The 15182-nt window shown below is 36.9% G+C and overlaps 1 protein-coding gene across 3 annotated transcripts in view; it reads left to right on the top strand.

The window, feature by feature from the left end:
* The window catches only part of TBCK (TBC1 domain containing kinase), a 173863-nt gene that overhangs the window by 100185 nt on the left and 58496 nt on the right, over positions 1 to 15182 (top strand). For all 3 annotated transcript variants that reach the window (XM_070433345.1, XM_070433354.1, XM_070433362.1), the window contains 2 exons: positions 8096 to 8132; positions 9111 to 9272. In XM_070433345.1, coding sequence (XP_070289446.1) covers positions 8096 to 8132; positions 9111 to 9272 — 199 coding nt within the window. The remainder of the gene's footprint in view (positions 1 to 8095; positions 8133 to 9110; positions 9273 to 15182) is intronic.

Below are 15182 nucleotides of genomic sequence, written 5' to 3'. Positions count from 1 at the left end.
ATCTTGTGACAACATTGCACGAGGACGTCGCGTGACACCACCTAGGCTTTTATTATATAGGATGATTTACATTTAGGAAAACATGATATCACAGGCTATAATAGATATCTTATTTTGCTGCCTCAGTTAATGAATACTTTGCCAGAGGAGACATGATACTAATAACAATAAAGACTTTCTTGTTTGTCAGAATTGGTGACATTGCCACTCACCACTTTAAATTTTAAACTTTTTTATTTGCTTGTTTTTAAGGTACTTTTCTATCTCCTAGAAGGTTACATCTCTTATAGTCTTTTATGCAAAGTTAATCAATTTTGTTAGAAATTTTTGGAAAGTTTTTATTGTACTCAATGAGATAATTCAAAGGTACTCTGGAAGTGTAATTAATCCTTCCCAAGAATGATTGTGTGGATCTCAAAACCATTAAATGACCCAAGTGATTTTATTATTAACTAGAGGCCCGTTGCACGAAGAGATTCGTGCAATAGCCTTCCCTTCCCTTGGCTGCCAGCACCGGTTTTCCTCCAGCCCCCGGGACCCAGGCCTTCGCTCCGTCCGGAGCCTTCAGTCTTCGCGGCTCCGGATGAAGCCTTCAATCTTCGCTCCACCGCTTCACTTCTATGTATGCAAATTAACCGCCATCTTTGTTGGGTTAATTTGCACACTCTTCTGATTGGCTAGTGAGTGTAGCGGAGGGACAGTTAATTTACATATTTTTCTATTATTAGGTAAGGTTTCTATTTTATAGGGTTTTTTATTCAAAATTGCAAACCTTGGTAAAAATAAAAAAGAAATAAATATTTATGAGTTAACTCATTTTAAAAATATTTTCAATATTAAGGAAATAATTACTTGCAAAAGATGTAACTATTATAACCTTTGATATAAAGAAAAAGAAAACCATTTACCTTCTGGGTCCAATGGACCTTTTAAATTATTTTTTATATTTAAGTCATTTTTTTAAATAATTTGTAGAAGTAGGACAAAGGCATAGTAAAAATAATGTACTTAAAATTTTTAGTAAGAATTTCAGCGCTAGCCGGTTTGGCTCAGTGTATAGAGCATCGGCCTGTGGATTGAAGTGTCCCAGGTTTGATTCCGGTCAAGGGCACATGCCCGGGTTGCAGACTCATCAGTGATTCTCTCTCATCATTAATGTTCTGTCTTTCTGTCTTCTTTCCTCTCTGAAGTCAATAAAAATATATTTTAAAAGAATTTCAACATAGCAAACCCAAAATTTTATTCCATATATTCCTGTTTTTGAAAATATATGTATGTGAGGTATGCAGTATCCTTTGATACTGTTCATCTGTCATGCATAAACCTGGAGCATATCCATCATGTAAAGCCTGATCCAGATTTCAAATACACACCTAATAGATTTGGCTTTTTGTGGTTCTTCTTATACTTACATGGTCAAAGGATAATTGTCAAAACAAAACATTTACAGGGTTCATAACTTAGTTGAAAATGGCCTTTTTCTCTCATACGTATAAAATATTTTCATTTTTAGGTTTAGGTACACAAATTTAGAATGATAAATCTAATGATTTGTTTTTGTTTTCGTTTTTATTCATCTGTTTTCTTCTAATCACTTTGTAAACACACCTACCTTTGGCATTTGTCCACTTGAATTATATCACATTTTGTTGCAGAAATCTCATTTCAAAATTACTCTCACACATCTGTTTAGCAAAATAGGATGGTTCAGGTTTATCTTCCAAAATATTGTGTGATGAGGTCTTTCCCATTGAATTTTAAATTTGTTTACTTTGTTTCTTGTGTTTGAGGAAATTCATCTAAGATACCATCATCTGAGCATTCACACTCTGAAATGTCACTAATATTACCAACATTACCATTTCACTAGACTCTAGATTACTACTACCAATCTTCTGATTGATCTAATAATTGGGAAACATCCTCTGTCAATGTTCTTCTTTTTTCTAGTAGTGGTGGAAAATGAAAAATTCTGAATTCTCAACTGTGTATATTAAAATCTTTAAAAGAAAAAAAATAGACAATAATGGTGTCTTCGCATATCTTTTGTATCTTTTTGAAAGATGATGTAATACTTTGGATAGCACAATAAGAAAAATAAAAGGTGGCATAATAGTGATTTATTTTTAACAATATACGATCCTTCTATGCAATTCTTATCATTATTCTACTTTTATTATTTTAATCTTCTTTAGCATAGTTGGAAATAAGTGAATATGTAGTTAGAGAACAGTAATAGTCAAATATTCACAAAATAAAGGATCTTACAGAATTTGTAAAGTAGAAGAAAAAAATTTTATGTAAGAATATTTGTAATTTTCTGAACTCACAGTAGCTGAAATGGAATTGAGGGATGTTGATTCTGAGAGCCAGCAGGACTGTGAATAATTTAGCCTCCTTAGGCTATGCCTACCTTTAAATGAGTTTACCTCAACCTGTAAAATAATATCTACAATTCCCAGTGTTGAGGATTCCCTTTTTTTTTTTTTTTTAACCTTCCACTACCACCCACCTTTTTCTAACAAAGCTTGTGTATCTTTTGTGAGATGGCTACATGAAGCTATCTCAGAACTTTAGGGTGTTAAAATACTTCTAATTACAGAAACTTCTGGATTGTTATTAAGAATGATAATTGTAATTTCTATACTGATGTCATATGCCATATCCTCTGCCAGGTGTTTCAGATCCAATTAGCTAATCTTCACAACTATCCTAAATGTTCAAAAAGATATGTAACTATAAGATCACAATTTCCAGAGCTTCAAAGTTTCAAGAAAATATATGATGGTCTCTACTGCTTTGAAAACTTGTGAGCTTTTAGACATCCTTCTCTTGACTAGCTAGATGTACATTTCCCTAATGCAGAGAATTATTGCAAGGCATCAAACTAATGATCAATATGTGGCTTATAGTAATTTAAATATAAAAATATTTCTGATGAGGTAAACATAAAATATAGTATGCTCATAAGAAGGTAGATTATAAGGACCTCCCCCTTTTTAATAATTTTGTAATATTTTGTATAGAAAGAACATGTAATGTTTGTGAATAAAAAACCATTTGACAAAAGATTCAGAGTTTATAAGAAATATTTTCTTTCTAAATCTTTCATTCTTATACATTTATAAGTTTTTCAGCCACAATTTTCTGCTCTTCAAAATCAAATTAATGAGGCCCCTGCCTTTTTTTCCCTATGATATTTAAGGTTGTTATATTATCAGCCCACATGGAAAAGACATCATGAAACACTAAATATCATTATTCTTTCTTGATGTTGCTAGGGGGCAGTATTTACTCAGCTGACTCTTTTAGCAGACTAGCAAGCATATATAATTTCATAATCTAGAGAAAATAGTCAATGCATGTTAGATTTGTTTTCACTGGGTTTCAGTTTTCAACTTGAAATCAGAAAATAGCTAATAACATCTCTAACTTGATAAGACTAATTTTATATATTTTTTGTATTTGCAATAAAAATTTTATTATTTATTTGTTATTTTAAAAATTAAAACCTGAGCCAGCCTAATATTCAATATTACCTTATTTTGCTAAGGATTTTTGTGTGTATCAGCCTATATTGTGAAGAAATAACTAATATTTTAAGAAATTCTTTAAAATGAAAATATCAGAAAAATAAATAAACAAAATGAAAATATCAAGTTAAGATTGCCTAAATCTTAAAAATATAGGGAGGTGGGGATGGCCAGCGAGAGGTCAATGAGGGGAGACATATGTAACACTATATTTAATACTTTAAACAATAAAAAATCCTACATAATAAAAGCCTGATATGCAAATTGTCCTTTCGGGAGTTTGACCAACTGGGAGTTTGACCACTCACTATGATGTGCGCTGACCACCAGGGGGCAGTGCGGAGCGAAGGAAGGCTCCAGCCAACAGCAGGCAGTCAGGGGAAGAAAGGCCCCAGCCGGCAACTGAAAGGCCCCGATTGACCCTGATCGCCGACCAGGCCTAGGGACTCTACCCATGCATGAATTTTATGCACCGGGCCTCTGGTTTAAAAATAAAATAAAATAAAGAAATATAGAAAGAATAAATAACAGGCCTTACAACCTCACAGAATATATTACCTATGTATTTATCTGACTGTAATTTAGTTGGTAAGAGATGACTTGTTGCTGAACATCTAGGGGCCCAGTGCATGAATTCGTGCACCTTGAAAGGAGCTGTGGGCCACAAGGCTAGCTGGGCAAAGGGGCAGGTCTCAGCCCATCCTTTGCACCCCTGCCCGGCCCCTCCTGCCATGTCCCCCGATCCCCTGTCTTCTGGCAGCCCTGCTTCCGCCACTCCCACATGTTGACGACACGAAGCAATTGGGGCCTGCACCAGCAGCAGGTGCGAGTGGGACCGGCATGGTCAGCAGGTGCGAGTGGCAGCTGCTGTCCCGATTGCCCCTCAGAAGCAGGGGGAAGTGGAGAAGCCCTCAGGGGCGATCAGGGCCGGCAGCCACCTCTTGCACCTGCTGACAGCACCAAGCAAGCGGGGCTGGCACCAGAAGCAGGGGCAAGTGCTGGGCAGGACCATGGCATGCGAGAGCAAAGAATTTTCAGTAACCACCAGAGGCCCACCCTGATGACAGCGACTGGTGCCCCACCTTGATCTGGTGCCCCCACTCACCTGCTCCACCATCCCACTGCGGCCAATGCCTGCTATGCTCCGCACTCTGCTGCCAATGCCCACCATGTTCCGTGCATGCCCCCTGGTGGTCAGCACACATCCTAGCAACCGGTTGTTGGGTTGTTCAGTTGTTCCACCGTTCAGTCTGTTTGCATATTAGCCTTTTATTACGTAGGATATTTAAGAAATTAATTCAACTTGAATTATTACTTTTCAAATATCAAATATGCTTCATTTTACTTTTTTTTATTATTTATTGACTAGAGGCCCGGTGCACAAAAATTTGTGCATGGGCGGGGGAGGGTCTCTCAGCCCGGCCTGTGCCCTCTTTTTTTTTTTTTTTTTTTAAATATTTTTTATTGATTTTTTACAGAGAGGAAGGGAGAGAGATAGAGAGTTAGAAACATCGATGAGAGAGAAACATCGACCAGCTGCCTCCTGCACATCTCCCACTGGGGATGTGCCCGCAACCCAGGCACATGCCCCTGACCGGAATCGAACCTGGGACCCTTCAGTCCGCAGGCCGACGCTCTATCCACTGAGCCAAACCGGCCTCGGCCCGGCCTGTGCCCTCTTGCAGTCTGGGACCGCTCGGGAGATAATGACCTGCTGGCTTAGGTCTGCTCCCGGGTGGCAGAGGGCAGGCCCAATCCCTAGGTGCAGCCCCTGGTCGGGCTCAGAGCAGGGCTGATTGGGGAGTTGGGGCGCCACCCCCTGTCATGCACAGAGCAGGGTGGATCGGGAGGTTGCGATGCCAGCCCTAGTCACACTCAGGATAGGGCCGATTGGGGGGTTGGGGCACCACCCCCTATCACACTCAAGGCAGGGTCGATAGGGAGGTTGCGGCGCCACCCCCTGTCACGCACAGAGCAGGGCCAATCAGGGGGTTGGGGCGCTGCCCCCTGTCATGCACAGAGGCGTTGGGGCTCCGTACCCTGTCACACACAGAGCAGGGCCGATCAGGGGGTTGAGGAGCTCCCCCCTGTCACGAACAGAGCAGGGTGGATAGGGAGGTTGTGGCCCCGCCCCCTGTCACACACAGAGCTGCAGGGCGATCAGGGGGTTTGGTCGCTGCCCCCGTCACGCTGATCCCGGTGCCAGGAGCCTCGCTGCTCCGCTGCTCCCGGTGCTGGGAGGCATATTACCCTTTTATTATATAGGATAGAGGCCTGGGGCCCGGCTGGTTTGCCCTGAAGGGTGTCCTGGATCAGGGTGGGGGTCCCCACTGGGGTGCCTGGCCACTCTGGGTGAGGGCCTGAGGGCTGCTTTCAGGCTGGCGGTTGTTGATTGAAGCTCCCAACCGCTCCTTTTTTTCTTTTTTTTTCTTTTTATTCTGGGCCAGCTTTAGCTCTGGCTCTAGCTCTGAGGCTTCCGCTGCTGATTGCGTTCTATAATCGAAACAATGTATAACTCCAGCTCTAAGATCCCGGCTGGCTGAAAGCTGGTTTCTGGGGTTTTGTTTAGCTTCTATATTTGTTACAAAGTTTCTTAGAGTTGCAGCTCAGAGGCCGGCAAGTCAGGCGGGGAACGTTGGAGTCTGCAGTCACTGGAGCAAGCAAGCCTCATGTTTGCTTCCAGCTGCCTGGCTGCCGGCCGCCATCTTGGCTGACAGTTAATTTGCATAAGGATATGCTGATTAGCCAATGGGAAGGGTAGCGGTTGTACACTAATTACCATGTTTCTCTTTTATTAGTGTAGATACAGTTCTGTGTTCATTTTGATTAAATGATTTTAGTCCTCCTTATAAAACATTTTTCCTGCTGCTTTGCATTACTTTTTTTAGTCATTGTGAATTTTGCTTTGTTGGGTATTAGATATTTTTATGTTATTGTAAATGTTCTTGAGCTTTATTTTGAGGTGCAGTTAAATAACATTTAAACAGTATGATTCTTTCCAGGCTTGCTTTTAAGGTTTATTAAGTGAGACCAGGGTAGCATAATTTGGGAGCATAATTTTCCCCATTACTAAGTCAATACCCTGACACCTTGTATTACAGGGTTTTGTTGTTTTATTTTTTGTTTTTTTATCCTGGGTGGTGATAAACTGAACTATTCCTGGCTCTATGTGAGGCTGGCGAGTTTGCCCTCTGAGTCTTTCAAGTGGTTCCTTCCCTGCTTTGTGTAGTTTCCTCAAATCCATGCCCTCTTCAGTTTGTGGGGAAATGGGTTGTTAACTAGTTGCTAAAGTAATTCAGAAAGACTCCTAATGGCAAACAATTGGCTTTAATCAGAAGGGTAGAGGGAAATGTAATTGATGTCATGTCCTTAAAAGAAATAAAGTTGAATACTAGTGATGTAACTAATTTCTGATTTTTTTAAAACTTAAATTATGCTGAAGAGCTTGAATTTTGTTATATTTTATTGTTTTCTATAATCCATACTGTTTACATTAAAGTCACACATCTTTGTACTCCTCAGTTCTCCCACTTGTGATGTTACTTGAAAGGATTCCTATCTGTTAACGTATAAAAATGATCTAGTGGAGAGCAATGGGCTTTATTTCACATACAGTACTTAGATATCAATGTAGTATGTCATTATATTTATGGTTCTTGACTGGCATTTTGGAAGCATAAATACTCAATTGTGTGCAATACAAAGGCATATTGCAACTGTACTCGTAAATTCATAATTGGTAGGTGGTGAAATATTTATTTAAACTCTATAGGTTGGATAGAAATCTTTGTTTAATAGGAGCCTATATTGACACAGAAAGTAAAATTAGAGCTTTTTCCGATTTTTTTATAAATCATTATTGATTTTTGATACTTGCTATTGACAAAGAAGATTGTACTCTACTTTTAGAATTAAGAATGATTTCTCACTTTTATAATCTCACAAAATTATTGAAAGTGTGTGTTTATGTATTTATTTTTATTCCTAGACAATAAACTTAGGAAAATAAATTTGCCACTCAGCTAAAGGACCAAATTATTTCATTCCTAGATCTTATTACTTTTAGTCTGTTATGAAGCTTCCTATTAATTTAGAAAGTTGTAACAGAAAGCATATGCTTTATAACACCTTTTTATGAGACATTTTGGGTATTTATTAAATATCTCATCGATTCTCAAAGATAGTAAGGGTAACTCAACACTAATGAGGACCACTTAAATCTCAGGAATATTTTTGTACTACCTGAAAAATACACCCTTGCAATTAGCATGCTAGTGTTCTGTTTGGATTAGGCATGGTCTTGAGTGTATCTTTTGATGAAATGAAGGCATTCTGTTGAATAATTTTTAGCATAAGGGCTGTATGTAGCATTTGTAATAGATACCATTATTTAATAGAATATACATGATAATAATTACAATTATCTACATTCTGTTTTATTGTAATTAATGTAGTAAACCAATATATAGAACTTTCTTTACCATTCAGTTTATTAGTAATCATTCTAATTATCTCTTCTTTATCCATCTGTCCCCATTACCCCTTTTTTTTCCCACTTACAGCTCTACGCCATCCCTTGGTTTCTCACCATGTTTACTCGTAAGTATCATTTTTCCTTTCCTTTTGCTATTATGTTAGCTAAAGGATAACTCCATTCTTCTCCAGTATATTTACAGTAGTATCAGCAGATTTAATTACATAGTCATTCATGTGTATTTCTAATGCAATAGAGTCTGGTAGAAAAAAAATATTAATTGTTCTGACTGCTGAATATAAAAACGAGTATTGTATTGAATGAAAACCTGTTTTACATATTGTGACATTCATAAAATTCATTCCTTCTATTGAAAAAGAAATTAATATTAACTATAGGATTTACATAAAGTTTTGGAAGGCAACTTTTACAACCACATTAGGCTTAAGTTTTTAAAGATTCTCTAATAATAAATTCTTTTATTTCCTAAACTAGAATTCCTTTAGAAATTAAACAACTTATGTGAGTATGTGATACTTTTACCAATTACAAATATTAATACAGTGATCATTCTGCTTAAATATACACACATGATAAGTGAAATACAATATTTGAAGTAAATCTGTATGCATTGGCCTGGAAAATATCTACAGTATTATTAAATGGAAAAAAATTGTGAAAAATAGAAAATTGCTAATTGGATTTTTTGATGTGAATTCAATAAAGAAAGTATTTAGAGTGCATAATAGAAATGAAATAATATTAAAGTTCAGCTTGGGAATAAACTTATCAGAATGATATAATTATCTGGAAAATTCTAGGAAGAAATATGTTATCTGGAACAACTACACCAACATTCATAATGAAGGTTAGAAAATGTCATGTGTTTGACCAATCTGATTATCAATATTTTAAGATTCCTTAGGAAGCAATCCATTTACAAAGCCAAATAAACATTTTATAAAACAATTTGATAGTACATGTTCTTAATAGTTTTAACCATAAGGTAATGGTCATATGTCTAGTTAAGCAGCTTGTTATTGTTTTAATTTTTATTTTGTTTTTTATTGGAATTAATTTATTTATATTTTGTCACTTTACAGATGTTTTTCCACTGCACAAAATTTTTCACCTCTGGGATACCTTGCTACTTGGAAATTCCTCTTTCCCATTCTGTATCGGAGTAGCAATTCTTCAGCAACTGCGGGACCGGCTTTTGGCCAATGGCTTTAATGAGTGCATTCTTCTCTTCTCTGATTTACCAGGTACAGATAGAAATAAATGGAATCACTAAATGAAATTTAATTATAAGATAACGAGTCATTCTTATACCAATTTGCACAAATCATCACTTAAGCCCTCAGAAGCTCTTCTGCTTGAGCCTCGTCCCTCTGTAAGTCTCTCCCTTGAATACTGCCTTTTCCACCAGCCCAGCATTGTAGATACATTCTAGTTCACTCTGGTTTACTTTCATGTCAGTTGTCATCAAAAGGGTACAAGAGCCAAGGGTAATACCCTATTTTCCTTTTTGTTTAAGACAGACCTGTTTGACTTCAGCTGGTAGAGAGTAAATAAAGGCCACTTGGGAAGGTGTTTGAGAATCTCTATGTATACATGTGGTGGGCTGTTTCTGTTTCCCGCGACCCGCACGGGAAAACGACAGGTTCTTGAGCGGAGGAGCTGGGGATTAAGAAATTAAAGAAAGACCAAGATGCAGAAATAGATTTTAAGCTGGGGCCAGGTGGGCGCCATCCTCTTTGATGGAGAGGTGGCAAAGCGGCTGAGCCACACAGCAGGTTTATTTTAAAGGCCTAGATTTACATATCTAGTTCCGCCCCTGCCTGATTAACATGTCCAGCCTTATTGGGGAAGCATGTTCCCAGGGCGTGGCTGCCTATGCTCTGAGTTCAGCTGACAATAATAAGAAAACACCTAGGTGCCTCCCAGGCGGCCCTCTACATATACAGAGATATAAATCATTTGAAACTTGCTTTCTCCTATTGATAGCTTCTTGCTAACAATTTGACAGATTTAGAAAAGGAAACAATGTCCTCTTGGGAGGGCCAACCACACTCTAGGGCAGTGGTTCTCAACCTTCCTAATGCTGCGGCCCTTTAATACAGTTCCTCATGTTGTGGTGACCCCCAACCATAAAATTATTTTCGTTCCTACTTCATAACTGTAATTTTGCTACTGTTATGAATCATAATGTAAATATCTGATATGCAGGATGGTCTTAGGCGACCCCTGTGAAAGGGTCATTCGACCACCATAGGGGTCTCGACCCACAGGTTGAGAACTGCTGCTCTAGGGAAACCACGTCCCATAATGCAGGGTAGTAAGTTAAAGCTATATATTGTGTTTAAGTGAGGAGTTTATAAATTTAGGAGTTGAATGCTTAAGTGTAGAAATGGTTGAAAAGATGAAAGTAACATGGTTACCTAGGATATAACAATCTGTGGAAGAAAAAACTAAACCAAAATGTATTTCAGGTAGAATTCTACTTTACTCAAACAGCATTTTATTGGCTCTAGTCCTTCTGCTTAATTTATTGGTGATCTCTGTATTTTCAGGCAGGCACAAGTGACTGCTGATAATAAACACTTAAAATTACTCAAGAGATAAATTTGCCTAAAAACCAAAGAACAAAAGAAAAGCACATTAAGGTTATATATTTATTAATTACTCTCAAGAGAAATAATAAACCTGCTGCCTTTCCTGATTTTTTTTTATTCTTTAATGCTTATTGCATTTCCTATTTATTTCTCCCTTCATTGTAGGCATTAAGCAGCAGAGATGATAGATGCTTAGTAAAATGTGCTAGTAATGGCATGCACATATCATGGATTTGAAAGGCTGAGTGAATTAAAGTAGGAGCCAATAACATATTCTGTCATCTTTCCCCCTTTGAACTACATTACCAAGATTGTGTTTTTAAAATATATCCATTCATTTATTCAACAAATATTCATCGATTTCCTACTAGGAATGTGTGTTTATAATAAGTGTATGTGTATGTAAGTCTATAATAATCTTATTTCTGGTTTATCTTTTTTTTTCTTTTTTTTTTTTTTTTTAACTGACCCAGAGAATTCATGCATAATTATTTAAAGGTGATCCAATGGTATCCTGTAACTGTGGCTGACACTTCTAACTTTGGTTATCTTAATTACATGTGGTACCTTCTAGTTCCAGTAAGTTACTTGCCTGGCTGGTGCATTAGTTCTTTAATTTTTCAGGGAGGGAATTCAGCTTCCCTCTCAGAATTGCTCTGTAGAATCAATAAGATTTGGAATCCAATGGAATGTTAGGTGTGTGGATGTATTCCTATACCCTAACTAAGGTACTGAGTGGGGAGTAAGTTAGGAAATAGGTGAGTGGGCATGGCACTAGGAAAGATAATAAGTTAAATTTTAGATATGTGCTTAAGATGTTTATGGGACCTAGATTGAGAAGCTGAGGCACTATTAGAGATTTTGAGTGACAAAATGACAAATATAATTTGAAGATTAGTCAGAGACTAAAATTTCCTCTAATATCCTTCTTTTTTGTCTCCCCTGTTATCTTTGGGTTTCCCTAGAGATTTCTTTTTAAATAAGTTCTTTCATTTGTATTACCCTTTATCAAACAGGAGCCCTATTGATATGTAGGTAAACTGTAGGGAAGGGGAAGTGTTTTGTAATCCTCTAATTAGGTCTCAGTCTTTTATCAAGCCTCTGTCTCTGGGTTGTGACCTTCTCAGGTGCTTCTTAGTGTCTGCCCTTTAGATGAGACAGGAAGGCTGGAGGGAGCCAGAGTTGGGTATTTCCCTTCCCCCAGGTCACTTAGGCTCTGGTAAAATGGTTCCCATGTGTGCAGGCTTTGTTACGGAGAGCAAGATGACCTGGGCATATTTGTAAATGCCTCATTTTCCACTTTCTCTGGTGGAAGCAGAAGATTTTTTTATGATCTTTATGATATTTAAAGCACTTTAAGATATATAGTTGTCTAGACATATATTAAGTTTGACATGTAGCTATTTCCTGTGCTGTTTATTCAATCGAATATTTTCTCCCTTTTAGATAGTGTTCCTCCATCTGTTCACTTTGATTATATTTTCCTTTAAATCCTTGAATGTATTTATAGTAGTTACTTTAAAGTCCTGTCTGCTATTTCCAATTCTGGATCATCTTTTGGGTCTATTTCTATCAACTTCTGTGTTTCTTCATTATAAGTCATATTTTTCTGCTTTGCATATCTAGTTATTGTTTATTATATAATGTATATTGATAAAGATACATTGCAAGGAGTCTAGGTTTTATCTTCTTTTAAAGACTTAAGTTTTGTTCTGCTAGATAATTAAATAACTGCAGGGTCCTTTTATTTATGTTAATTTGATTTTAGTCTCTTTTAATTCTCTCTTAATTCATGAATGTGGCATGTCGAGGTTTTTAACTAAATACCCAAGGTGATCAATGGGAAATCTCACTTACTGGACCAGACTCCAACATCTCTCAACAATTACTCATCTTTATGGTCCCTCAGCACTTACCATTCCTTAAGTATAGTAAGTCCAATTTTAGTTCAATTAAACTCAATAAACAGTAGGGTGGCTTTAATGGACCCGTTGGCATGGAGAAATATCATATAGCCCTAAACCTAAGTTTGTACATTGCTAAGTCTCATGTAGTGAGTTCATTTCAGAAACTAGATTGTGAGTAGGAAATTTGGGCAAAGTCAATAATCTCTAGGTGTAACAATTCTGTATCACTTTTAGAGTTTACAAAGATTTTTAAATATTTTATCTTGTATAAATATCACAACTATGTTAATAAGTAGTTTATTTTATCTCTATTTTGCTCTTGAAGTGATCTTGTGGAATGCTCATTATTATGTAAGTTAGTAACTGGTATTTGGAGTCCAAGTGCAGTACTTTTCATTATACAAGATAAAATATTGTTTGTTTACAAAAGTAAGTTTCTGGACGTCAGAACAATTCCATATGTGCAATTTCAAATGGTTCAAACTAGTAACTTCATCAGTTCAGTTCTGATTTCCTCAGAAACTCATTTTTAACTATGAAAATGGCAATAGCTGATAGTAGATAAAACCGTCAAGTAAAATACTAGTCATTTTTTCTTTCCACATGTGTGAGCTCTTTCTCAGTGAACAGCAAATAAAATTTCCATTTAAAAAAAAAGTTTAACCTAGTTTAAATATAAAACTACCTCCACAACTTCTCTTATTTATTTTTTTAATGTATTTTATTGATTTTTTTACAGAGAGGAAGGGAAAGTGATAGAGAGTTAGAAACATCCATGAGAGAGAAACATCGATCAGCTGTCTCCTGCACACCCCCTACTGGGGATGTGCCCGCAATCTAGGTACATGTTCTTGACCAGAATCGAACCTGGGACTCTTCAGTCCACAGGCCAATGCTCTAGCCACTGAGCCAAACTGGTCAGAGCAACTTCTCTTATTTAAATAAGTCATGTATTCTAGTTGTGGTTTGGATATACAAAATGATTTATCTCCCATCCTTAGCAGTTCTCCTGGCTACTTATTCCCTAACTTCCTCACAGAAACAACCATGAGCTTGGTATCTCAAACAATAACTATACTACTGTTAACTACAGAAGAGAGCTGTAGAGTATGTAGCCTTTTCAGACTTTTTTCTTCATGTCTGCTGAGAGCTTTATAGATCATTAATATTTATTACTGAATAATATTACAAGTCCTTGGACTTTGAAAGGTAAAAAAAGAATATTTTTTAAAAGACGACCTTTTTCTAAAGAGAAATTACCAAGAGCAAAATAGAAAATTAACCTATATTCTAAGTGTGTTTAAAACAAGAAGGCAGACTAACTGGAATCTAAGGCCTGATGCTTTCGTTGTGTTGTGTTGTGTTGTGTTTTTTTATTTTAATTGAATTGCTAAAATTTTTCATGTGTTTTATATATCTGTAAGTCTATAAAACCTCGGGTTCCTACTATATGCTGGAATAATCTTATTTCTACTTCATAACATTCTCGGGAATTAAGTAATATCAACCCTAGGATTGAGAAAAGAGATGCAGAAAAATGAGTTGGCCAGAGCTATACAACTTGCAGTAATTGAGTTGAAATTCAAGCCCAGGTCATGCTGCCTCCCATGTTACTGCTCTTTACCTTATATCATTTGTTCTACTGCTTTCTGAGAAAATATATTAACTGCCAGAAAGCTGTATAACTCATAACCTAACCTTCCCAACCCTTTTGAACCAGTCTTTAAAGCTTGAAACTTTTCTAAGTAGGAATGACAAATTGTACACATATGATTATCTCTCCCCTCCTCTGAAATATCACTGAAGTGACAGTAAGAGAATGAAAAAAAAAAGATAATCCTAAGAACAGCAAGAATGTAAGAAGAGTATGAGTAGATAAGAAATGTTACCAAATATTTGGAAGATAGAAAGCAATTCCACCAGACCTAACTCACTTAATAAACCGAAGAAAGCTGAACTCTTCCTGCAAAGGAGGATACCAGCAAGAGGCAAGCCAGTTCTTGATGCAAAGCACCAGCCTCAGGAATTGAAAATGAATGGTTAATTGGACAGAAAACTAGAGAGAATCAATTGAAGGTCTGCATAGAAATAGTTTCATTCCTCCCACCCCTACAGATCTTTGCTCTCACCAAGAGTCTACTCCTGACACTCAGAAGAAAACTTAAAGATAGAAACTGATGCAGATTATGTGCCCTGAAGCTTATGCAATGTGAGGAAGCAGCCTGTTTAAGATGATATTAATTACAATACAAAAGTGGGTCATTAAGAGGATGTTTCGACTGAGCAAAGTGATCATAACCAATTAATTACAAAACAAAAATAATATGTTTATGTATTAAATATCTGGCATACCTCTGTATATTCTCTCTCTTTTTTTTTTGCTTCATACTCTTCATATAACAATAATTGTGCTATATTTTCATAGAGAAAATAGATATACCTTTCCACTGACCAGGTTGGTTGAAATTTTTTTTTTTGTTTGTTTGTTTTTAATATATTTTCATTAATTTCAGAGAGGAAGTATGAGGGAGAGAGAGATAGAAACATCAATGATGAGAGAGAATCATTGATTGGCTGCCTTCTGCAGGAGCCCGCAACCTGGCAATGTGCCCTTGACTTGAATCAAACCCGGGACCAGGACCCTTCAGTCTGC

Source organism: Myotis yumanensis, unplaced genomic scaffold, assembly GCF_028538775.1.
Source record: "Myotis yumanensis isolate MYYU_CA2020_CCGP unplaced genomic scaffold, mMyoYum1.0.hap1 SCAF_1, whole genome shotgun sequence".
Classification (NCBI taxonomy): domain Eukaryota; kingdom Metazoa; phylum Chordata; class Mammalia; order Chiroptera; family Vespertilionidae; genus Myotis; species Myotis yumanensis.
Note: the sequence above shows the minus strand (reverse complement) of the source record. Positions and strands in the feature narration are given on the sequence as shown.